Raw genomic sequence first — 26,432 nt, forward strand, 5'->3', positions numbered from 1 at the left:
TGCACAAAATGCCGCAAATCATGAATGCAGCGTCCGATTGCGGTCAACTTTGCACGCACATTCACACTATGTTGAGGAACAAGTGCTACCATTTTAACATTGGCCTGTGGGGGGTCCCCACCGACAGGTTGAGAACCACTGTATTAGGGGAGAGTCCGTGAGAGCTGGATAGACGAGGTAAAATGTGTTAAAAGTCTGTACGGCTGTCGATAAATGAACACATGACGTCGGTGGGAGAGGAGATATTGTGTCTTTTGGACAAACAGCAGCGTGGTGCTGATGTTTGTTGTGTGAAGCAGCTTAATGTCAGAGTCTTTGTGTTGGAGCGCCTCAGTGCGGCTGCAGAGTTCATGTGCAACCTCTTCCAGAGAGACATAGAGACACTAGAAACTCTGCTGGAGAAAAAAAAGACACTGCTGGGCATTGACTTTCATATGGACATTGATCTACACACTGCAGGTATGTCTGTTACACACACAACATCAAACTACACACTACAGGTATGATGCAGCGTTTGCATTCCAGCCAGCACGCCAGCGTACTTCCCATATGGTTTCAAGGTGGGCTAAACCATATGGACCCCATGTCAGCAATGTCAGCAGGATCCACTTCAGTCCCAACTGGGATGCCCTTGTGGGACATACGTGTGTTCTACCTGGGCCTTAGGTGGGCCCCACCTAGGCAATTCTATGTGGGGCCGAGGTGGGTCTTAACTGCGATGCCCATGCGGGCTATAAGTAGCTTCTACCTGGCCCTTAGGTGGGCCCCAACTAGCCACGTTTATGTGGGACCAAGGCGGGTCCTAACTGGGTTTGCCCATGCAGGCTTTAACTGGGTTCTACCTGGGCCCTAGGTGTACCCTAACCAACCAGAGTGCAGTGCCCATCGCTCCAAATGTTGTGACGTCAGGGCTCTCAATACTGCACATTGGTGGAGGAGGAGGGGCCGCAGGGCGACCGCACACGTCGCTGATCCAATGGTAGCCCACGGATGTTTCCTCTGGACCTGGTATCAAAGACTGCACCACTTTACTGACCTCAAACTACAGGGGTCCAAATGCACCCTTACTGGTCTGTAACTCTGAGAGTGTGCAATTGGAACCAAATGTACCGTTCATTTGGTTCCATTAAAGAGAGAGTTAAATTAGCACTGAGCATTTTGCAGTGTCGATTGTGGTCCCAGATGATAGAAAATTGTAAAATGGGGGTCCATCGAATACATATCAAACTGGGGGTCCTTGAAATTGAAAAGGGTGAGTATCACTGAACTAAACTAAACTTGGCCACCAATCTACTCTGCAAAATCTGCAGTGCTCATTTAAGTCTAAGAATGTAATTCTTTTTATACATTCTCATGAGTTACAGTTGGTCCCATTGTGTTCCCCGAACCAGATGTTGAGAACCAGTGAACTACTAGACCATGGTGTAATAGTGAACAAATGAGGCAGTTTTGCCCACATTTAATAAACAGTACATATGATGTACAAGATGCAGTGGTGGACAGTAACAAAGTACATTTACTTGAGTACTGTACTTAAGTAATTTCTTTTGAGTATCTCTACTTTGAGTATTTGTATTTTTGGATACTTATGACTTTTATTTCCACTCCATTTCAAAGACAGATATTTGCCAAGGGAAAAAGTACATTACGAATGAACCACTGAAGTAGCAGATCTACAAGCTCACAACACGTCACAATGCGACACGTTGTGATCTTGTAGATCTGCTATTTTAAATATTATTGCTATTCTTTTTTTCAAATCTTGGATTGTTTTGTAAAATGTCTACATTTAAATATGATAAATGCATTGGTATTAAAAATAAGATTAACCTTGTAATTTGTACTTTCAAAAACGTGCATATTTTTAAAACCATGTATTTTGAATACTTACGTATCTTTTTAAAGCAAGTACTCTAGTACTCTAACTCAAGTACAAATTCATATTTGACCAGGAATATCTATACTATTTTGGACTACTTTATCCACCACTGACAAGATGAATACATTGACATACTACAGTAAAATAAAAAAATAAATCACCAATCAGTGTAATTCTTCAAAGTGTAATTTATTGTATACTTTGTTCTTCAAAGTGAGTAAAATACAAAAAGTTCACACAGAGACATTTGCACATTAATTAGAAAAATATAAAATTGTCCAGATTCTATAATTCATAACATGCAGCTAAATACAAGAGCCAATCATTACCATCATAATCATTATATTTTCAATGAACTGTTCTATAGTAATTGCATTACAGTACGACACACTGACAATATGATATTGTAATTCCTGATAATGATTCCTACACATTCATAAATGAAAATGAGACCTAGAGGTGCAGTAAGTAATTTTATTTTGTTAAAAATAATTGTTACATAGCTCTATCGATAGTAATCATTGCTATAACGTGTTTGTTCATTAACAGGAGTCTCCATGTGCCTCCAGCGCTTTAGTAAACAGAAAATACATTTTCAGGTCAGGATACCAATTTTACCCAATCAGGAGTCAGAACAGGATAACTAAGTGAAATTAGAAGTAATGACACAAAGTGAGCAGAGAAATTTGGAACTTGAAAACTACACAATTGAAGCTGATAAATGGGTACTCTCTCCCGATCGGATAAAATTGGCAACCCACCTGAATTTTTTTTTCCTGTTTATTAAAGAGCTGGAGAGAAAAAATACTATTTTAGCAAACATTACTATCTGAATATTATAGTGATTAACCTTTTCACTAAAATATTTAGTTTTAACCCCAGAAAGGTATACTACCTTTAAACTTGCCATCAAATGAAACGTACAATCAAGTCCTTGCTTGTACCACAGTAGAAATGTAGACAATTGTATAGCATTTACAATATTAGTCTTTGGCTGTACTTCATGAACAATTAAGTTATTGTGTTTCATTAAAAAATAGAACATATGATATACTGCATATAACATACATAAGAAACTACAGTGACTGAAAATAAACTGTAAATGAATCCCTCAATATACACATTTGTTGTTTTAGATTAAAATGAACCCTTTTCGTGTAAAGCAGAGGATTATGCTTAATTATTACTCTGGAACTAACAGATCTACAAGTTCAGAACACGTCACATAGCAATGCGTTGTGTGCTTGTAGATCAGCTATTTTCACCATGTACGGTGAAGTATACTGTCTACGACAGAATACAAGAATATGTGTGAGGAGAGATGATCAGGGGAGCATAGTTTTTTATGATCAGGGGAGCAGAGTTTTTACCTCCATCATTAAGACCTGGACCAAAAAATGGATAGAGTTTCTCAGTGAAGGTGCAGCCAGTGAAAGAGTAGAGATGAACTCTGCTAACCGCATCATAAAAGGAGACCAGACCCTCCTCATAATCCACAAACACTCCCACTTTCTTGACCTTCTCTCTTACAGGGAGGGGGACAGGAGTGTTAGCATTAGCCCTGTACTCATTTCTATTCCTCAACCATATAGACCAGTAACCATTGTTGGGGGTCAGTGTGATTGGATTCTCCTTCCTGTTGATGGACTCTCTGGCCACTCCTAAATCCCAGTCTGTCTTCCTTTTAACCTGAACCTCATAGTAAAACCTTCCCGAGGAGATGCTTTGCCTTCCTAAGACAGAGGCTGATGAGTAGAATCTCTCTTTGTTGTCTGGGAGATTCTTCGATTTGTTTCCATCACTCACTTGTTTTCCATCCTCAGACAGAATGAGCGAGGGCTTTGCTGTATCAGGGTCCAGAGTTACATCCACTGCATATTTCTGGATCCTCCCCAGCTCAGCATTACAAAGCTTCTTCATCTCTTGACTGACTGTCTTCTCCAGCTGAGCCACAGCTGTCCTCACAGTCCCCACATATGAAGACTGATGGACATTGGCCTTGGTCCAGTCCTTGGTGGGTGGAGGACTGTTGATCAATGGGAAGTTCTTGAGGAGGTGGAGGTGTTCTTCAGTGTGTGAGAGTTGCTTCAGCTCGGAGCTTCTCTTCTCTAACTGAGTGATTTCCTGTTCCAGCTCTTTAATGAAGCCTTCAGCCTGTTTCTCTGTTGTTTTCTGCTTCTCTTCAATCACATCAATGAGCTCAGCCTGGCTTCTCTCAATACAGCTCACCAGAGCAGTGAAGATCTGCACACTGTCAGCTATCTCTCTGTCTGCATATTTCTTACTGAGCTGTACTGACTGTTTGAGCTGCTGAATCTTCAGGTGTCTCTTCTGGATCATCTTCTGAACTTCAGTGTCTGTCTTTCCCAGCTCAGCCTTCTTTCCTTCATATTCTTCTTTCAGAGATACCATTTGATGTGACTTGTGGTCTAACTGAGTGCAGACAAAACACTCATGTTGTCAGTCTTACAGAACAGCTCCAGAGGTCTGTCATGTTTCTTACAAATAATGTCTTCTAAGTTCTTTACAGGGTCGATTAGTTTGTGTCGTTTTAACGTTGTGACTCTCAGATGAGTCTCGAGGTGGGTCTCACAGTAGGAGGTCAGACACACCAGACAGGACTTCAGGGCCTTGAGTTTGGTGTTGTTGGTACAGATGTCACAGGAGACTTCACCTGGTTTAGCAGCTTCTTGGTTTTGGCTGGAAGTTTCTTTCAGCTGCTTTGACTCCCTGAACTGATCAGCCATCTCAGCGAGAACTTTATTAACAAAGACTTCTGGTCTCCTATAGAAGGTTTTGTTACACAAGGGACACTTACACACATCAGTACTGTCCCAGAGTTTTGTGATACAGATTTTGCAGTAGTTGTGTCCACATGGAGTGGTGATTGGATCAGTGAACACATCCAGACAGATAGAACACAGGAACTGCTCTTCAGAATGGAGACTGCTGGCAGACGCCATTTCTACACAACGACTATTTGAAAAACAAACACACATTAGAAACATATACCAAAAAACCTGAAATTATAAGATATATTACATTACATATATCTTTACATTAGAGAAGCCCTTCCGTCACTGGTGTCACTGGCGCCATTTCCTTGTTTCGGTATCAACACAACAACAACATATCACATGTCACTACATCACTAGCCACAACGTGCGCTATTCACTTACGCATTGTTTCGTCTACTTTTCATTGCTCACTACACATCTGCCCCCTCGGAGCATAATTACGTTCGTCCAAGACAAATTCTCCACATTTACCGACCACACCGGAAGGGGAAAACCTTTAGCACAGTTTAGCGTTAGCCAAAAATGGCTAATAGTACTTACACATTATGTCGTCGCAGTCACCGCGGTAATGTCCCTATTCCCACCACAGTCACGCTAATATGTCCGTCATTTTCGTGCCATGCACATCCCAAACAAAACATTATTACCCACGCTAGCGTCTAAACGCAGCCTCTAAGACGATGGATTGAATACAAGTAGCTGAGAGAGAGAGAGAGAGAGAGAGAGAGAGAGAGAGAGAGAGAGAGAGAGAGAGAGAGAGAGAGAGAGAGAGAGAGAGAGAGAGAGAGAGAGAGAGAGAGAGATTCCGCGCGGTATGTGTGTGGGGGGGGGGTGTTCCCGACACAACCGAACGCAACGTGTGTCTAACACTAAACCGGGGGGGGGGGGGGGGGGGGCGCTATAATAGGCCAATGTGAAAAGGGTGCCATTTCTTCTTAGGCCTTTCAATCCGACACTGCATTCATGATTTGAGGCATTTTGTTCCAAAAATGTGTTATGCTAAATTAGACCTGCTGGTGGCGCCCAAGCCCAATGTGAAAAGCCTAGTGGGAATGTGCGTTCAAAATGTCACGGAAATTGCACGCCATGTTAGCCAATTAGGATGGAATTTGAAAAATCTGACAGATCTCTGTTGATCACATGACTATTGTAATGAAATCCAATGTCCACACAAAGGGTATAATCCAATAGAGTTTACTTGTAACTTCGGGCATGTACAAACAACAACATGTGTAGTGGGTAGGTCACAACATACGACTGACGTAAAAGGCTAGAGCGGACCTGCTTTACGGCAGTGTCGTAACGTCGCTCTCTTAAAGGCGAACACACATATATAGCATATATGACATCTCCCCTTTTCAACTTTTGTTCTTTTCTTTTCTTGTAAACAAACACAATTATACAGCAGTTGTACTTAGGACTTCTTCTCAGAAACAACAAAACAACATAGCACCAACAATGCACAAGATCACATTTCTGTTTCACATACAGTATTTCCTTTTTTATTTATTTTTTATTTTTTAGTTTAACAATCAGCAAAACATTGCACAAACTGAACAATAGATTCAAGAGTTTTCCTTTTTTTTTTTTTTTTCAGTCTCTCATACTCACAGAGTCAATCTGTCCACGGGTTTGATCAGTCTGCCAGACCGTGTGAACAACTGTCCATCTTTTGTAGGCGGTGGACGGGCATTGGGTGTCGGTGAGGCAGTGTCAGTGGCAATGTCAGGGTCAGGCTGCTGTTTAGCAGCTTCCTGTTGCTGTCCATCTGGTGCTAGAGTTGGTATGTCTCCAGCCGGCACAGGGACATGTTGCAGGTGACGACGGTTGCGCCTCAGTGTCGCCCCCTGTTGTGTCTCGATGACATAGGAGCGTGGAGTTGTACTGTCACCAGCGATGACAGCAGGCGTTCCCCATGCGTGCTGATGGTCCAGTTTCACGACGATAGGATCACCAGGCTTCAGCAATGGCAGGGGCTTTGCTCCATGGCGAATGTTGAAGTAGAAAGCTTGTTTCTCCTTCTCCTTTGCATCCTTGCTCCTGACAGTTTTTAGGTTAGGCCATCGAGGTTGAAGTTTTTTCTCAAGTGTTGGGAGCGTGGTCTTAATCTTCCTTCCCATAAGCATTTCAGCTGGGCTCACTCCTGTGGTGGTGCATGGTGTAGAGCGGTAGCACATGAGAGCGAGTAGAGGATCTTTCTGTTGTAGAATCGTTTTTGCGATTTGAACTCCTCTCTCTGCATGTCCATTTCCTTGCGGATTATGGGGACTGGACGTTATGTGCTCAAAGTCAAACTCTCTAGCGAACTCTCGGAACTCCCTCGGAACTCCTTTGGGAGGTCTGATCTTGGGTGGACAGCCACTGGCCAATCCCCACCAGGTGCCAGCATTGAGTGGCTGTCCCCCAAGATACAGGCAACATCTGTTGTAAATGTGTACAAGCCTCCACCATCTACACTGACCGTGTTGGCCCTCCCGCTTGCCCAGGCACCTGCCATCTATGCAGGGGACTTTAACTGCCAGCACACTGACTGGGGATACTCCCACACTACACCAGACGGAGAGACGCTGTGTGAGTGGGCCTCCAACGCCAATGCTCAGCTCCTGTTCGACCCCAAAGAGCCACCAAGTTTCCACTCTTCAAGATGGAACACCTTCACCAACCCAGACCTCGCATTTGCTGTATGCCACAACAGCGACCCAATTCCGGAGAGACAGGACATTGATAGATTCCCCCGGTCACACCACCGACCATCTGTCATCAAAGTCCCCTCACTGGTGCAGCCGGTAGAGGGTAAACCTGTCCGTAGGTGGAACTTCCGGAAGGCCAACTGGTAGGCATTCACCACGGAGACAGAGAGAACATCAGCCTGTCTCCCGGACCCAGACATCGCTGATGTGGACTCAGCATATGCAGCCTACTGTGAAGTGCTCCTAAGTGCAGCAAAGAAGACGATCCCTCGCGGCTACAATGCGAGCTACATCCCGGGCTGGGACGAAGAGTGCAACCACCTCCTGCGTGAACATCAGCAGGCTGGCTCAAGGGAGGATGTGGAAGCGACTGCAACGGCACTACTCCACAAGCTGGACTTCACCCGAAGGGCCAGATGGACTGAATCCGCTGAGTCAATCGATTTCACCCATTCCAGCCGTAAGGCGTGGCAGATTATCAACCAGCTCACTGGCAGGAAAACTACACCCCCCACGTGCCCTGTGACAGCAGATGCCATTGCAGCCCAGCTCCTGAAGAACAGCCAGTTTCAAGGTGCAGATAAGAACTTTGCCCGCTCTACACTGTGCGAGGTATCTTCCCTCTCTAGGGCACCCAGTGTCGATGCTGACATGTCCGGACAGTTCACAACAGCTGAACTTAGGGCGGCCATCGGCAACCTTAGGCAAGGCAAGTCCCCGGGGCATGACAACATCCACCCAGAGTTCGTGACCCACCAGAGTGAGACAACATCTGCCTGGCTGTGCTCTTTTTTCTCATCCTGCTTCCAGAGGTCCAAACTACCGAAGACCTGGCGCCGTGCTGCTGTTATCGCCCTACTGAAACCAGGCAAAACTGCGGAAGACCCCAAGGCCTACAGACCCATCTCACTGCTCTGCGTCCCATTTAAGATTCTGGAGAGGATGATCCTCAGCCGCATAGAGCCAGTAGTAGACCCACAGCTTCCAAGGGAACAGGCTGGTTTCCGGCGGGGCAGATCAACAGTAGATCAAGTAACCTTGCTCACCCAGGACATCGAGGACAGCTTTCAGGCCAAAGAGAACGCTGGGGTAGTGTTGCTCGACCTAACAGCCGCATACGACACCGTCTGGCACCGTGGACTTCACCTGAAGCTGCTGAGGACTATCCCAGACCGGCACATGGTGAAGTTCATAATGGAGATGCTGTCCAACCGCAGCTTCATCCTCCGGACCAGTGATGGCCAGCGAAGCAGACTGAGGAGATTGAGAAACGGGGTGCCACAGGGGTCTGTCCTCTCACCACTGCTGTTTAATATTTACATCCACGACCTCCCGGAGACAACATCCAGGCAATATGGTTACGCAGATGATCTGGCCATCATGCTGCGTCGACCAACATGGTCAGCGGTGGAACAGGGGCTCAACCAGGACATGGGCATCTTGGCCACCTACCTTCGCAAGTGGCGTCTGCAGCTCAGTACTGGGAAGACTGTGTCGGCCGCATACCACCTGTGCAACAGAGAGGCCAAAAGGGAACTGTCGGTGTCCGTCGACAACAAGCGCCTGGAGCACCAACTAGCCCCCAAGTACCTCGGTGTTCGGCTGGACAGGACACTGTCCTACAAACAGTACCTTGAGGAAGTGAGAGCCAAAGTGACAGCAAGGGTCTCGCTTATCCGCCGCCTCGCTGGCACAACCTGGGGTGCCTCCGCCAGGACTCTACGAATCTCTACACAAGCCCTGGTGTTCTCTGCTGCCGAATACTGCGCCCCAGTCTGGAGTAGAAGCCCACATGTGAAGATGGTTGATCCTATCATCAACAATGCCCTTCGGATCATAACTGGCTGCTTGAAGCCCACCCCCGTGTCCTACCTGCCAGTCCTAGCGGGAATTGCCCCGGCCGGTCTCCGACGAGAGGCCGCTACCCTCGCACTTGCAAGGAAAGCCCAAGAACATGACTGGCATATCCTGCACGATACAACAACTAAGGCAGCGTCCCCAAGCAGACTCAAGTCCCGTCACCCCTACAACAGGACAGCACAAGAGATGCTTGGTTCCATCCCTCAGGACCTGTCTACAAGGGCATGGCTAGCAACTTCCTGGAAGTAGGAATGGGAGTCGGCTGAACCCACACGTCTGCACCATCACGTCCCAGACCCGGATGGAGTTGAAGGAGAACATCTACCACGCCGGCATTGGACCCTGCTCAACCGCCTCCGTACTGGGGTTGGTCGCTTCAAATCGTCCATGAAGGAGTGGGGCCTGGCAGACAGCGCAGTATGCGAATTTGGCGAGCCTGAGCAGACTGCCGAACATATAATCACCACCTGTCCTCTGTACAGACCTCCTTCAGAGGCTGGCCTCTTCCAAGTGGGACCAGAGACGAGAGCGTGGCTCTGTGACACTGAGCTGGACATATGACGACGATACACGAAAGAAGAAGAAGGAACTCTTCACATGCAAACTGGGGCCCATTATCGCTCACGGCCTGGTCCGGGCACCCAAATCTGGCAAAGACTGTCTTTAGCTTTAACACCACCTGTGAGGCAGTGGTTGTAGGCATGTGGAGTATCTCAAGAAACCTGGAGAAGTAGTCTGACACGACGAGGTAGGTGTGCTTGTTATAAGCACACAGATTCATAGCAATTCTTTTCCAGGGCCGGTCAGGTAGAGGGGTCGAGATGAGGGGCTCTTTTCGCTGCGTGTGTCTCATCTCACGACAAACCTGACAGGACTGGACTTTCTGTTTGATTTCAGATGAGATGCCAGGCCACCACACTGATGTGTTACCCCGCTCTCTGCATTTTGTCAGACCCTGATGTCCATCATGGATCCGATCTAGGATATTTGCTCTCAAAGGGCTTGGGATTGTCATGCGACATCCCCTTGTGACAATTCCATTGTACTCAGACAATTCACTCCGTATAGGGAAATAGTCTCTGATGGCTACTGGAACATCGGCCATGTAGTCTGGCCATCCTGACTTGACACATTTCAGCACCATCTGCAGGTTGCTGTCAGCTGCTGTAGCTGCTTTTATGTTCTCCAGCCTTTGTGGTGTAGCTGGGATGTTATTAGCAATGGCTGCAATGTAACACGCCACATCTGAGTGGGTGTCAGTCACTTCTGTCATGCACTGTAGTGGACTCCGTGACAGGGTGTCCGCTACAGTCAAGGTCTTGCCTGGTGCATATTCAGCAGTTGGTTTGAATCTCATTAATCTCATTAACAGACTCTGGCACCTTATTGGAACATTGTCCAGATCTTTTTTGTTCATTAGTGGCACTAAGGGCTTGTGATCTGTGACTAGCCTAAAGTTCTCAAGGCCCACAAGGTACTTCTCAAACCTTTCACATGCCCAGACGCTTGCCAGGCACTCTTTTTCAATCTGGGCGTATCTGGTTTCAGCCTCAGACAGACGACATGAACAATAGGCGACTGGCTTCCAGTCTCCGTCGTGTTGCTGCAGCAGCACGCCGCCGATGCCATAACTGCTCGCGTCGGCAGACACAGCAGTAGGTCGATTCACATCGTAGAATTTTAGAACTGGAGCAGTAGACAGGATGTCTTTGATGCGCTGGAACGCTTCCTGCTGTGCGTGGTCCCACATCCATGCAGTTTTTGATCTCAACAGTTCATACAGTGGCTGACCCACTGTTGACAGGTTTGGGATATATTTACCCAGGTATGTGAACATACCTAGGACTCGTCTCAGCTCCTGCACGTTCTGTGGTGTTGGTAGCTCTCTGATCGCTTTGACTTTATCAGGATCTGGTTTCACACCTGTTTTGTCGATCACCTGGCCAAGGAAGTGAAGTTGGTTCTGTATGAACACACACTTGTCTTTGTTTAACTTTAAGCTAGCAGACTCGACTCTCTCCAGCACCTTGCTTAGGTACTGGTCGTGCTGTTCTGCAGTGTTTCTATACACGAGGATATCATCCATGTAGACAGCTACTCCATCAAGGCCATGTAGAGTTTCAGCCATTTTCCGTTGAAAGATTTCTGGAGCACTTGTAATGCCGAATGGGAGCCGCTTGAATGAGTATCTCCCAAAGGGTGTTATGAAGGTGGTTAACTTGCTGCTTTCGGTGTGTAGAGGTACAGATGTGCCACTTCAAAACTTCACATGTCCTGCCATCGCCAAGACAGTACATTTTCAGGGGATTCCCAGGGCAATAAGAGGGACAAAGAAGGGCATTTAAAATGCTGAATTATTTTGATGATCACTGCTTTTATGATGCTAATTAATTTGAGCAACTGGTCAAATCACCTTTCGCCTCATAATGAGTCACAACACACATTCTTTTGTTCTCATGTATATGGATGTCTGTTGAAGGGAAAAACGGGGGTGTGTAGTGACAACTTCTCTTCAGGGGCAAAACAGTGCATTTTAAGGGCAGAAAAGGGAGGAAAAAAATGCATTTTCATTGCACTTTCAGGGAAAGAACAGTAACGTGTGAAGTTTTGAAGTGGCACATCTGTATCTGCCAAAACCCTGAGGCAGCGTCTAGTGACGTGAACATGGTTGCGCCACTCAGCTTTGCAGTTATTTCCTCAGCAGTTGGGAGGACGTACCTCTCTCTCCTTACAGCCTCATTTAACCTTTTCAGGTCCACGCAGATGCGCACTTTGCCATTTTTCCTTGGAACTGGCACCATCGGTGCACACCAGTCTGTAGGGTCTGTCACCTGTTCAATGACACCGTTTTCCTCCATACGCAGTATCTCCTCTTTTACTTTCTGTACGAGAGGCAGGGGGACCCTGCGTGCTGTGTGCACTGCATATGGCTCAGCGTCTCCTTTAATCGTATTTTGACTGGGTCAGTCTTGAGAGTTCCATGCTCCCCAAATGCATTGTGCACTTCTTCAATGCGCTTCACCAGCCCCATTGCACATGCTGTGTCTCTGCCTAGCAGATTGTTTGCAGTTAGGCTGCGGATGACATACACTGGGAATGGGTACTGCTTCTCTTTGTACTGTGCATTAGCTTGAAACTTCCCCAAACAAACTAACTGACCACCAGGGCTGCTCATTGGTGGGATATTGGACTGGACCAGTTTCTGCTTAGGGCATAACATGCTGAATGTCTCTTCTTCCATGATATTTAGATCGGTTACATGGCGGCTTTCCGACATGTCGCCTTTCCGACGTTAACGAACCCTATACCTAACCCTCACCCTAACCCTAACCGCACGCGGAAGCCACTAGTCGGAGTGGCGAGATGTCGGCATGGAAGACGGTTACCATTTAGATCTGCCCCAGTATCAATTTTAAATTTGACTGGTGTCTCTCCAATGAGAATATGTACAGTCCACTGATCATTATCTCTGTTTGTGTTTGTGTTTGTGACTGAACCTAGGAAGTATGCTGGCTGTGAAACAGTCTCTGTCTCTGTCACTTCTCTGATAGATTTGGTATGACTTTTTATTTCCCAGTGACCCACCTTTTTGCATTTGTTGCATGTCGATTTGAGGGCTGGGCACCTTTCTTGGTCTTTGTGCTGTATTTTTCCACATCTGCCACATTTTGGTCCTCCTTGCTCTCCACTTTCTCTTTTATTTTTCCACTGAGGTTTTCCTCTGTATGCGGGTCTACCGCGTCCGTGGGCGATCTCCTGCACTGCCGTGCACGCCTCTCCTTGCTGCTGGTGCACCTGTGTGGTCACCTCTTCAGACTGGCGGACGGTTTGGATAGTTTGGGTCAAAGTCAGGTTAGCCTCCAGCTGCAGTTTGCGCGATAGGTCTTTGTCCTGAATGCCCACAACTATGCGGTCACGTATTTGCTCGTCTTTTATTGCTCCAAAGTCACAGTGTTCTGATAAATCATAAAGAGCTCTGATAAACATTTCAACTTTCTCACCGGGCCGCTGTACTCTCTGATGGAAACAGGCGCGCTCGTGGATTACATTCCGTTTGGGATAAAAGTAGTCGTCGTATTTTCCTAACATGACGTCAAACTTCTTTCGATCGTCCTCTGACAACGCGAATGACTTGAAAATGTTTTCAGCCTCCGGGCCCATAGCATATATCAGGCAACTGACCTGAACTTCTCCCTCCTCTTTGTTTAGTTTTGTCGCCAGACGATACCGCTGGAAACGCTGTTTCCAGTCTTTCCATACATTCGGACGATCGAATGCAAAACTGTCCAGGGGATTAAATTTGGCCATTTTTCTGAAGCGATGCGTCCGTCAAGTGCTTCTGACACCATGTAATGAAATCCAATGTCCCCACAAAGGGTATAATCCAATAGAGTTTACTTGTAACTTCGGGCATGTACAAACAACAACATGTGTAGTGGGTAGGTCACAACATACGACTGACGTAAAAGGCTAGAGCGGACCTGCTTTACGGCAGTGTCGTAACGTCGCTCTCTTAAAGGCGAACACACATATATAGCATATATGACAACTATAGAGATACTGTGTACCAATTTGCGTGATTTTTGGACAGAATCTGTAGGAGTAATATGAAAAAAATGTGTTTGCAAAAATCGGCCTCCTGGTAGATGTAAAAGGCAGATGTGAAAAATGCAGGGCAAAGGTTTTTCCTTGGCCTCTAGGGAGTGTGCGTGCAAAGTTTCGCACAGATCGGTGCAGTTGTAGGTAAAATCCCAAAATGGAATGTTATAGCGCGACCATGAGGCTGATTTGAAACATTTCAAATGGCATTTCTTCCTCGGCCTAGTGGGAATAAGCATAGATATATACAGGGGTGCACATAACTTTTTAGGTCTGGTACGCAGAAGAGCACCTGGAGATGTGACTTGGTGCGCATGGTCCCGTTCCGTTTTGTCAACGGGGGGGGGGGGGGGGGTGGGTTCAGCACGGTGCCCACCGGACAGTTTTGTCAACGGGGGGGGGCGAGAAAAAAAGGACGCTCTGCTTCTAAATTCCGCCGATTTTCGCCGTTTTTTTTTCTCACGCTGTTAGGTAAAGCCCCCAAGGTTGGTGCCCTGTGCTGCTGCGCTGATTTTATCCGCCAGATTGGGACGTTCACGGCATATTTTGCACCATTACGGTGCATTCATCATCGGTGACGAGTGCCTCTAACAGCCGCTGCTGGCTGCGTGCACGCAGCGAGGCGACGCGAGGCGACGCGAGTCGCGTCGCCTCGCGAATCTCTACCCCTGTGCCTAATGGCTGTACATGGGGCCGACGGGTGCTTTAGAGTGAGTGTGGCTTCAGGAAGTAAATTCCTAGCCTCGATCTCCAGGCTTTTATTTTTTAGTTTTGCTAAAAAATAAAAGCTTGGAAATTCCTGTCCCAGCTGTTGGTGCGCAAAAGCGCCTCGCGTCGCCTGATGTGGTGCGCATTTTTTATTTTGGGTGCGCATGCGCACCTGCGCACCAGTTATGTGCACCCCTGGATATATATAAAGGTTAGATGGCTCAAGGGGGCGTCGCAAACGTAGCTCAACCGGCCATCTTGCAATGTCATTCATAACATTATGTCTATGGCCATGTATTATTGAAATAAAGACGTAGTGATGATACTGCATACTTAATGTTATTTTCATATAAAATCCATGACTATAATTATAAGCATGCAGTATCATAACTACATATTTGGTGTTTTCAACAAACCAAAATCGGATGAAAATTGAGCACGCTATGGTTATTTCAATAATACATGGCCATAGACATAATGTGGGTGCAATACGTTAGTCCGACAGCGCATTCCTCCGACAGCGCAGTGCTCCGACATTAAACAGTAAACCCGAACCAAACCCGCACCCTAACCCTAACCGCACGCGGATGCCACATAGTCGGAGAAAAGGTCTGTCGGATTAACGCATGCCTCCCGTTTACAACAAACCAAACCGTTTGAAAATCAGATGAAAATTGAGCACAGGCCTACTCTGTGTGGAGTTTGCATGTTCTCCCCGTGTCTCTCAGGGTAGTTGATACCCTCACAAAAACATGTAGTAATCCTGGTCACTAAACTCCTCCCCCATGACAGCCGGGGCGCCTGATGGAGGGGAAGGGAACTGGTTGGAATAACGTGTTCCTTCCATGCGCTACGTCCAACCAGGGAAACTCCCTCCTGTCAGGTGACAAGAAGGTCAGTTGGCTCTCATGCATTGAAGGAGGCATGAGCTCGGCCCTGGCCTCCCTAGGCTGGTGAGGGGAGTGTAGTGCCCAGGATCACTTAGAAAATTGGCACCGGGTGAAAAATAAGGGTTACAAAATCGTGGGATAAAAATTATTTTAAAAAAAAGAAAATTGAGCATGCTATGGTTATTTCAATAATAAATGGCCATAGACATAATGTTATGAATGACTGTTGCAAGATGGCCGCCATGTGGCAACGTCGTTCTCCATTGGCCAGCAGCGCGGGTGAGTCATCTAGCCTTTATATTTATCTATGGGAATAAGCGCGGAAAATGTCACGGAAATCGCATACTGCGTTGATGATTTGAGGCATTTTGTTGAAAACGAACCAATCCTGCAAACTTTGGAAGCCAATCTTAGCCAATCAGGATGGAATATGGAGAATCGGACAGATCTGTGTTGATCACATGACTATAGAGATACTGTGTACCGATTTGCGTGAGGTTTGGACAAAATCTGTAGGAATGAGATCCAAAAATGTGTTTTGCACAAATCGGCCTCTTGTTGGCGCTATAACATGCCAATATGAAAAATTCAGGGCAGAAGTTTGGCTTTGGCATCCAGGTAGTGTGTGCGCGCAGTTTCACAGCAGCCGGGCCAACGGTGAGGGAGATTAGCTGTTCACAGACAGACACACGGACGGACACACGGACGGACGGACGGACGGACGGACGGTCTGTGTGTGCGTGTGGACTCGAACTCTAGAGCCTCGCGCCAGCGACTAGACGCAAGGGTCGCGAAGCGACCCACAGCTCTAGTACGATACATAATATAGTGTATTGAGAAACATAATGGACACACAAGTACTCTCTCGTTCTCTCTCTCTCTCTCTCTCTCTCTCTCTCTCTCTCTCTCTCTCTCTCTCTCTCTCTCTCTCACTGGAATACGTAATTCAAACAAATAGTACAACTGTGGAATTTAACAAATGTTTGTCATGTTGTGTACGGAAAATGATATACAGTATATACTGTGCTCACCTGTCAGTCCTTAAGTCTTCTCTGTTAATGATAAAATCCTGTTGATCAGCTTTGAATTGTGGTTCTGATTAATCATTAAGATGCCAGTCAACTTTGCTTCACAAGTTGTAAAAGTTAACCCTTCGCTGAACTTTTTCATGCTCTGAGCAGGTTGACAAATACAGAATAAAATGTTTAATTTATTTTCTTTTATTACATCTTTTTTATAAGATGAATACAATATTGTTCGAGAACAGTTGAAGAGTTGTTAAACTATAGCTTGTTTCCCTCTGTTGTCATACTTGCGTGCCACTTTAAACATTGCTTTTGTTATTTTATTATCATCAACCATGGTCTCGATCAAAGTCCTTAAGATATTGTTTTATAGCACATTTGCACGGGAGGCTGTCATGTACTGTGAAGTTTGACCTGAAGTTAGATGTGTCTTCACAAAACGATTCAAGCTCCTATTTCCTCCTGTGTTTTCAGTGATCTCCGTCGAGCAAGTTTATGTTGTTTGTCAAAAGGAGAGCTTGGGAACAGTGTTCCATAAAGTTATAAAATGTCCATAAAAGTATATTACACCACAATATAATATAGACATTTCCTATAGCATATTAAATGTTATGTTTTTTTGCAACTTAATTTGCAACAGACTTTGTATCAGTTTATTTTATAAGTAGATTTTATTTGCTTTGTTGTAATACATTGTCAGTGTTGTGCTGGTTGGAGAGACATTGTTTGTGAAATGTGTCCAACATTTGGTTCCAAAACCTGGAACAGTTTGAACACTGTAGACAACATTCACACTTTCCAAATCAATCATACATAGTATATCACTCATTCAAAGGTGTCACCACTGCACTCATGGAATCCAGGGAGGAGGAAAATGATTGTACAACCGAGCGAAAAAAACTGAAGCAGCATGTTATAGCGCCACCATGAGGCCGAATTTAAAAGATTTGGGGTGTATGTTCTTCTTTGGCCTACTGGGAATGTCCATGCAAAATTGTGTTGTACACAGATGGACTGACAGGCGTGAAAACATAATGTCCATCTCCTGGACATTATCTCTACAGAGATAACAATAACAATAGTGCAACTGTAATATTGTGGGTAGATTATTACTGACACAGCACATCATAAATGTCACATGATGCACCATGACACTTTCACCTCACCTTACTTCACCTACTTGACCATACAGTATAAGGACCTTATTACCAATTTATTCAAGCTTTCTACAAGGTCCTTTAGCACTTTCCTGCATGTCATTATAATGTTCAAAAATCATCACAACATTTCAAATATTTTCTACATTTTAATAAATAGTGAAAACATCAGATCTACAAGCTCACAACGATGCATTGTGAGCTTGTAGATATGCTATTTTCACTGTTTATCACAAGACAAAGCATATAGGACTTTAGTTGTTAATATAAAGTGTTAACACCAATGCTACACCTGTGTGAACCTGGTATCAAAGACTGCACCACTTTACTGACCTCAAACTACAGTACACCACTGTTCTCAACGTGAGGTCTGGGGGCCAAGGGGTCCAAATGCACCCTTACTGGTCTGTAACTCTGAGAGTGTACAATTGGAACCAAATGTACCGTTCATTTTGGTTCCATTAAAGAGAGAGTTAAATTAGCACTGAGCATTTTGCAGTGTCGATTGTGGTCCCAAATGATAAAAAATAGTATAAAATGGGGGTCTATGGTCGAATACTGTACATATCAAACTGGGGGTCCTTGACATTGAAAAGGGTGAGAATCACTGAACTAAACTAAACTGGGCCACCAATCTACACTGTAAAATCTGCAGTGCTCATTTAAGTCTAAGAATGTCATTCTTTTTTACATTCTCATGAGTTACAGACCCATAAGGGTCCATTTGGTCCCATTGTGGTCCCCGAACCAGATGTTGAGAACCAGTGCACTAGACCATGGTGTCATAGTGAACAAATGAGGCAGTTTTGCCCACATGCAATAAACAGTACATATGATAAGATGCAGTGGTGGACAATAACAAAGTACATTTACTTGAGTACTTAAGTAATTTATTTTGAGTATCTGTACTTTACTTGAGTATTTGTATTTTTGGATACTTATGACTTTTATTTCCACTCCATTTCAAAGACAGATATTTGCTAAGGTAAAAAGTACATTACAAATGAACCACTTAAGTAGCAGATCTACAAGCTCACAACATGTCACAATGCGACACGTTGTGATCTTGTAGATCTGCTATTTTAAATATTATTGCGATTTTTTTTAAATGTCGGGACAATCTTGGATTGTTTTGTAAAATGTATCAATTTGAATATGATAAATGCATTGGTATTAAAAAGAAAATTAACTTTGTAATTTGTACTTTCAAAAACGTGCATATTTTTAAAACCATGTATTTTGAATTCTTAAGTATTTTTTAAAAGCAAGTACTCCAGTACTCTAACTCAAGTACACATTAAGATTTGACCCTGAATATCTATATTATTTTGGACTACTTTATCCACCACTGACAAGATGAATACATTGACATACTACAGTAAAATAAAAAAAAAGAAATCACCAATCAGTGTAATTCTTCAAAGTGTAATTTATTTTATTCTTCAAAGTGAGTAAAATACAAGTAGTTCACACAAAGACATTTGCACATTAATTACAAAAATATCAAATTTTCCTGATTCTATAATTCATAACATACAGCTAAATACAAGAGCCAATCATTACCATCAGAATAATTATATTCCTATTTTCAATGAACTGTTCTATAGTAATTGCATTACAGTACGACACACTGACAATAAAATATTGTAATTCCTGATAATGATTCCTGCACATTAATGAATGAAAACGAGAACAAACCTAAAGAAAATAATCTTTATCTTACATCTGGATATATTCTGATAGTAATCATTGCTATAAAGTGTACGTTCAGTAACAGGAGTATCCCTGTGCCTCCAACGCTTTAGTAAACGGAAAATACATTTTCAGGTCAGGATACCAATTTGACCCAATCAGGAGCCAGAACAGGATAACCAAGCGAAATTTAGTTTTAAGCCCAGAACATATCACTTACGGTATACTACCTTTAAACTTGAATGCCGTCAAATGAAACGTACAATCAAGTCCTTGTAGTAGGAATAGACAATTGTATAGCATTTACAATATTAGTCTTTGGCTGTACTTCAGACATGTACTATTAAGTTATTGTGTTTCATTAGAAAATAGAACACTATGATATACTGTACTGCATAATAACATACATATAGAAACTACAGTGACTCAGAATAAACTGTAAATTAGTCCCTCAATATACACATTTGTTGTTTTCAATTTTGGAACTAGCAGATCTACAAACTCAGAACACGTCACATAGCAATGCGTTGTGGGCTTGTAGATCAGCTATTTTCATCATGTGACTGTCGTACGGTGAACTTCATCTGGCTTCATACCGTCACTTGGTCTAATCTGTGTGAGTGACAGGAGAGATTATCATAGGAGCAGAGTTTTTACCTCCATCATTACGACATGGACCAAAGAATGGGTAGAGTTTCTCAGTGAAGGAGCAGCCAGTGAAAGAGTAGAGATGAACTCTGGTCTCCACATTATAAAAGGAGACCAGACCCTCCTCATAATCCACAAACACTCCCACTTTCTGGACCTCCTCTCTTACAGGGAGGAGGACAGCAGGGCTAGCATTAGCACAGTACTCATTTCCATTCCTCAACCATATAGACCAGTAACCATTGTTGGGGTTCAGTGTGATTGTTTCCTTCCTCCTGTTGATGGACTCTCTGGCCACTCCTAAATCCCACTTAGTCTTCTCTTTAACCTGAACCTCATAGTAAAACCGTCCTGAGGAGAAGCTTTGTTTTCCTAAGACAGCGCCAAATGCAGAGAATCTTTTTGTATTATCTGGGAGATTCTTCTTCCTGTCTCCATGACTCACTTGTTTTCCATCCTCAGACAGGATGATCCAGGGATATGCTGTTTCAGGGTCCAGAGTTACATCCACTGCATATTGCTGGATCCTCCTCAGCTCAGCATCACGCAGCTTCTCCATTTCTTGACTGAGTGTCGTCTCCAGCTGAGCCACAGCTGTCCTCACAGTCCCCACATATGAAGACTGATGGACATTGACCTTTGTCCAGTCCTTGATGTGTGGATGAGTGTTGATGCATGGGAAGTTCTGGAGGAGGTGGAGGTGGTCTTCAGTGTGTGAGAGCTGCTTCAGTTCAGAGCTTCTCTTCTCTAACTTAGTGATTTCGTGTTGCAGATCTTTAATGAAGCCTTCAGCCTGTTTCTCTGTTGTTTTCTGCTTCTCTTCAATCACATCAATGAGCTCAGCCTGGCTTCTCTCAATACAGCTCACCAGAGTAGTGAAGACCAGCACACTGTCTACTATCTCTCTGTCTGCATCTTTCTTGCTGAGCTCTACTGAGTGTTTGACCTCCTGGATCTTCAGGTGTCTCTCCTGGATCATCTGCTGAACTTCAGCCTCTGTCTTTCCCAGCTCAGCCTTCTTTCCTTCATATTCTTCTTTCAGAGATACAATTTGATGTGACTTATGGTCTAACTGGGTGCAGAACTGACAAACACACATGTGGTCAGTCTTACAGAACAGCTCCAGAGGTCTGTCATGTTTCTTACACATCATATCTTCCAGGTTCTTTACAGGGTCGATTAGTTTGTGTCGTTTTAATGTTGCGACTCTCAGATGAGGCTCCAGGTGAGTCTCACAGTAGGAGGTCAGACACACCAGGCAGGACTTCATGGCCTTGAACTTGATCTCAGTACAGATGTCACAGGATACTTCACCTTGTTTAGCAGCTTCTTCATTTGTGTTGGAAGTTTCTTTCAGCTTCTTTGACTTCCTGAACTGATCAGCCATCTCTGCAAGAACTTTATTAATAAAGACTGCTGGTCTCCTATAGAAGGTTTCATTACATAATGGACACTTAGACACATAAGTACTGTCCCAGTGTTGTGTGATACAGGTTTTGCAGTAGTTGTGTCCACATGGAGTGGTGATTGGATCAGTGAACACATCCAGACAGATAGAATACAGGAACTGCTCTTCAGACAGGAGAATGCTGGCAGACGCCATTTCTACACAATGAGTATATGAAAAACAAACAAACAAACAAAAATGAGAAACGTATACCAAAACCCTTAAAGGAGTAGTTCACCCAAAAAAATACTTATTTTCTATCAATTACACACCCTATAAAGCATTGAATTCACAGAGATTTGTTTTGTTTTGGTCGCATTACTGAGATAATAATTTGATGATAATAATAAAGTTGCTTGTGTATCCGGTAGGAGACACAAAGCAGACTTTGTGTCTCCTACTGGATAGACCGCCCGCCGGTAATCAAATTATTTTCTTATAAATGCGACAAAAAAATAAAACATCTCCATGAATTCAATGCTTCATAGGGTGTGTAATTGATAGGAAATAAGTAATTGTTTGTGTGAACTACTACTTTAAATTATAAAATATATTACAGTATACAATACATAGTATATTGAGAAACATAATGGACACATACTCTCTCTCTCACTGAAATACATAATTCAAACAAATAGTACAACTGTGGAATTTCACACATTTTTGTCATGTTGTGTACTAGAAATCGCATATACTGTACTCACCTGTCTGTCCTTAAGTCTTCTCTGTTAATGATATAACCTTGTTGATCCAAGGTTCATGTAGAGAATAATGATATCAGCTTTTTATTGTGCTTCTTATGAGTCATAAAGATGACAGTCAACTTCACTTCACAACTTGTAAACCCTTCGCTGGACTCTTTCATGCTGTGAGCAGGTTGACAAAACAGAATTAAAATGTTAATCTATTTCTATAAACAAACAGTCTTATGTGGTGAATAGAATATTTTCTGAAGAGCTGAAGAGTTGTTCAACTATTGCTTTTTCCCCCTCCGTGGTCATACTTGCGTACCGCTTTAAACAATGATTGCTTGTGTTATCATCAGCCATGTTCTCGATCAAAGTCCTTAAAGGGACATTTTGCAGATTCTGCATCAAACCCCTATTTGATTATAATTGAAGCTCCTGTGTTTTCAGTGATATAAGATCTCCGCCAGGCCAGGTTGTGCTGTGTCAGTCATATAAATAGAGTTTGTACTACTACAGATAGTGCAGCTGAACAACAATGGCAAAGTTTTGTTATGGTGACCAGCCTGCGATATGCTAAATTTACAAGCTCACAACACGGTCTCCCTGTCAGGGTCTCCCTGTCTCTCCAGCTCTTTAGAAAACAGAAAATAGTTATTAATCTCTCTCTCTCTCTCTCTCTCTCTCTCTCTCTCTCTCTCTCTCTCTCTCTCTCTCTCTCTCTCTCTCTCTCTCTCTCTCTCAATGTGATATTTATTAACACACACCAAGGATTTGTCTCTACTACTTGCCTGTTCTGGTCAGTTCTGTTCAACGGCCACTTGAGGGCAGCGCAGGACCTTATTTGAGCGCTCCTTCTTGTCACTGGTGGTGTGACAGTAGTCCTGTTAAGAAACACTAATTTCCAATTCTACGTCCTTATGTCAGCTTCTAAACCAGTGGTTCTTTTCATGTCCTGAAGTAATATGTATACGGCCTATTTGTGTTCTTAAAATGTTTCAAAAATCTTCAAAATGTTCTCATTAAAAAGGGGAATGGGGAAAAAAATCTAACAACATGTGAGCTTGTAGATCGCCTACTTTCAAATAGCCGATGTTATAGGGTTAAAGTGGTTAAACTGATTTTGATGCTATATTAACTAATATTTAGCTGGGGACCCCCTGGAACCCCTTCAAGGACCCCTGGGGGTCCCCAGACCACACGTTGAGAACCACTGATCTAGACACCTGTCCAGCGTGTGTGGAGGGACCAGGGACTCGGACCGGACAGAACTGTACCGTAGAGCCTTACAGAAGGAAGTAAGGAAGAGGCCCACTTTCTTTCCATTTCCAAAATGGCTGCTGCGCATATAGAAATGAGTAACGTTTTGAAAATGTGAACCTAAACGTAGCAGAGGGGATTTGCACAATGATGACATCACAGTGGAGGAAGCTCCAAGGTAAACTACAAGCTTAGGCTACAACGTTTCGCAAACTGACATGTTGTGAGCTTGTAGATCTGCTGTTTTACAACATTGATATGTATTCGTTTATTTCATGAACATTTTATTTCACGAAAATCTTGGATTCTGTTGATGAAATTGTCTTACTTTTCAATACTGCAATGCATTGATATTGGGAAAAAATGCACTTTGTAATTTGCACTTTTGAATACTTATGTACTTTTAAATGCATGCACATTTGAATACTTAACAAGTGCTCCAGTAGCCTACTTTTAAATTCATGTAAATTTGAATATTTAGCAAGTACTCCAGTACTTTAATTCAAGTGCAAATTGTGCAAGTAAAAGTGTTAAAATAATAATAAACAACAAATCATTGTTTTTTCCTATAACAACATATTAACTTGGTTTATTTCTGTCATGTTGAGTTGTTTTGTTCCATTTCACCGGCTGTGTGGGCGTCGCCTTGAACCCGATGCCTTCCTGGACCCTTATGCGGCGCGTACGTGATGGAATCGTTGTTTATACCATCTCTGCCTCCTCCCGGGGGAGGAGAGGGCATATAGTAGATACCATGATTAGATAGTAGCCTATTACTGCTTTACACAATAGCACATAGTTCACTCTCACTGACCTGGGATTTAATTGACTCTTATCATTTAATTAGCAACTTTAATTGAGTTTAGTTTAGTTTTTTATCATTCCCAACAAATAATAGACCTTCTAGCGTTTACCACTCTCATTAATGATCCATTGATCTGTGTCCAGCCCCTCCCCCTCAGTTTATACAGGAGCCTCCAAGCAACTTATTGACTTGTTCTTTTTTTACAGAATGAGAAGCCTTTATCCAGTGGTGGAGAGTAAAGTTACTTTACTTGAGTATGCCAATTTTTCCAATACTTCTACTGTACTACTTCACCACATCTCAAAAGCAACTATTGTACTTTTTACTCCGCCACAGTTATTTGACAGATTTAGTTACTAGTTACTTTTAAGATTTAGATTGTTAATACAAGACATACAGAACCACTTAAATCCTATTTTATAGTTTAGCCGATCTACAAGCTCACATGTGATGCGCTGTGAGCTTGTAGATCTGCTATTTTTAAAATATTCAAAATTTACAGTATATTTTGATGCCAATACTTTGGTATTTTTTATAAACATTTTGAGTACAAGATTTTTACTTGTCACAGAGTATTTCTACATTGTGGTATTGCTATTTTTACTTGAGAAAAAATTAATCTAAGTATACTTCTTCAAACACTGCCCTCTATATACATAGATGCCTCCAAGCAATGTCACATCCGATTATTGAGTTTCATGCCAAAATGATAAGCATATTTGACTCTTTGTGTTGCCTTTAGCGTCCTTACCATGGCCTTATTTATACTTGGCCGTACGATGGTGTCACGTGCCAAAAGCAGCCGATATACAAGCTCACAACGCATACGCAGTACGCATACGCAGCTTGTAGATCGTCCATTTCTGGCACGTGACACTGTCGTACAACAAAGTATAAATCGGGCTTGCAGATGAGACACTTAAAACGTTGCAGTCCTCTGAGTTTGGTGTGATTTCTCGCCCATTCTGCACTCACTTGGCCACAGTCACTAGCAGTAGTTGAGGATGTACTGCAATTAAAATAAAAAGGATTTCTTCACAGCCAAACCTCTTTGGGAAAGAGGGCTGGTATATAATGCAGCACTGGCTGGCTCCATTGTTGTGCACATGTTGAGGTCATAACTTCAATACAAAGTTATTTGTACTAGTCCATGCGCACTCAAAGTATTTGTAGACTTTCAGTTATGTGCTGTGTAGACGGTATTATGCTCACACACACACACACGTGTACACACAAGCTAACGTACAAGGACACATTGTGCAGCTCCAGTTGTTGTCATTGACAGAGAGAGATATAAGATATTCTGCGCAGCTGTGAGGCAGCATGTTGTCGCGGACCCCCAGCAAATGCTTCGTGGACCCCTTGGGCCCCCCCCATGGTGTGACCGGTGTGTAATAACCCAACATGGAATGGTTGCCACCCACAACCATGAGAAGTTGATGTTTAAGCTGTTTGAACTAAGCTATGTGTGCTAATAACACAACCTGAATTGGAACATTGCACGTGTCAATCTGCTAGTGGTATGAAGATGATATCCAAAGTGCCCTCCCGCCCATAAAGCGCAGTGTGTGTGGACATGGGCTGTAAATGAAAGTCCTTCATAAGTTTGCAGCATGTGTGTGTTCCAGCGTTCTCTCATGGGGCAGACTGTCCATGCTCTCTGGCAGGCCGCAGTAACTTGGTGCGTGTGCAGATGTGGCTATAGAATCCATAGGCTGCGGGGCTGTAACCATATATGACAGATGCTCCTGGTGACTGACAGACTAAATGACATCTCAATGACACCTTTGAAACATACTGTAGATCCCGAGTCTTCAACAGGCGGTCCAGGACCCCTAGGGGGTCCTCAGAGTTACTGATAGGAACTTAAATTTTTACATTAACCACTTGAACCCTACGATAGCATCCCGAGGGGAACATTAGCCGGAAATAGCGGCTATTTTCAGCACAGAGATTTGGTATAGAGGGAAAAAAGAGAAGACCCAAGTAAAGTGCCAAAGGTCAAATTTACAACGTATTTGGGGTGTAAGTGGTTAAATGTCACATGAACATGAATCCCACTTATTAACAGAAAAGATCATGTGTAAACAAACAAACAAACAAACATGAATTTTACGCTAATGAAAGTGCTGTCAAACATAAGTCTATGAGGCTAATTATGAATTTAAAGTGAAGTTTAATCTGCAACACAGTTTTATACAATATATAGCCTCGTGGGGGTCCCTGATTCATCTCTGTCTCAGCAAAGGGGTCCTTTGGCCTGAAAAACGTTGATCATTCAAGGATTA

General features: G+C 43.6%; 1 protein-coding gene across 1 annotated transcript; it reads right to left on the reverse strand.

The window, feature by feature from the left end:
• Nucleotides 1–3,166: 3,166 nt before the first annotated feature.
• On the reverse strand, nt 3,167–21,549 carry LOC311061630 (uncharacterized protein; the record flags this gene model as incomplete). The annotated part of the gene is given in 9 exon segments (XM_084080322.1): nt 3,167–4,332; nt 4,335–4,855; nt 6,289–7,224; nt 8,514–8,621; nt 8,820–8,876; nt 9,000–9,142; nt 9,712–11,279; nt 12,965–13,183; nt 19,917–21,549. Coding segments are annotated over 9 exon segments (6,351 nt in total).
• Between the last annotated feature and the right edge of the window lie 4,883 nt (nt 21,550–26,432).

The sequence above is a fragment of the Gymnoscopelus microlampas genome (assembly GCF_963454915.1).
Source record: "Gymnoscopelus microlampas genome assembly, chromosome: 15".
NCBI classification, from domain to species: domain Eukaryota; kingdom Metazoa; phylum Chordata; class Actinopteri; order Myctophiformes; family Myctophidae; genus Gymnoscopelus; species Gymnoscopelus microlampas.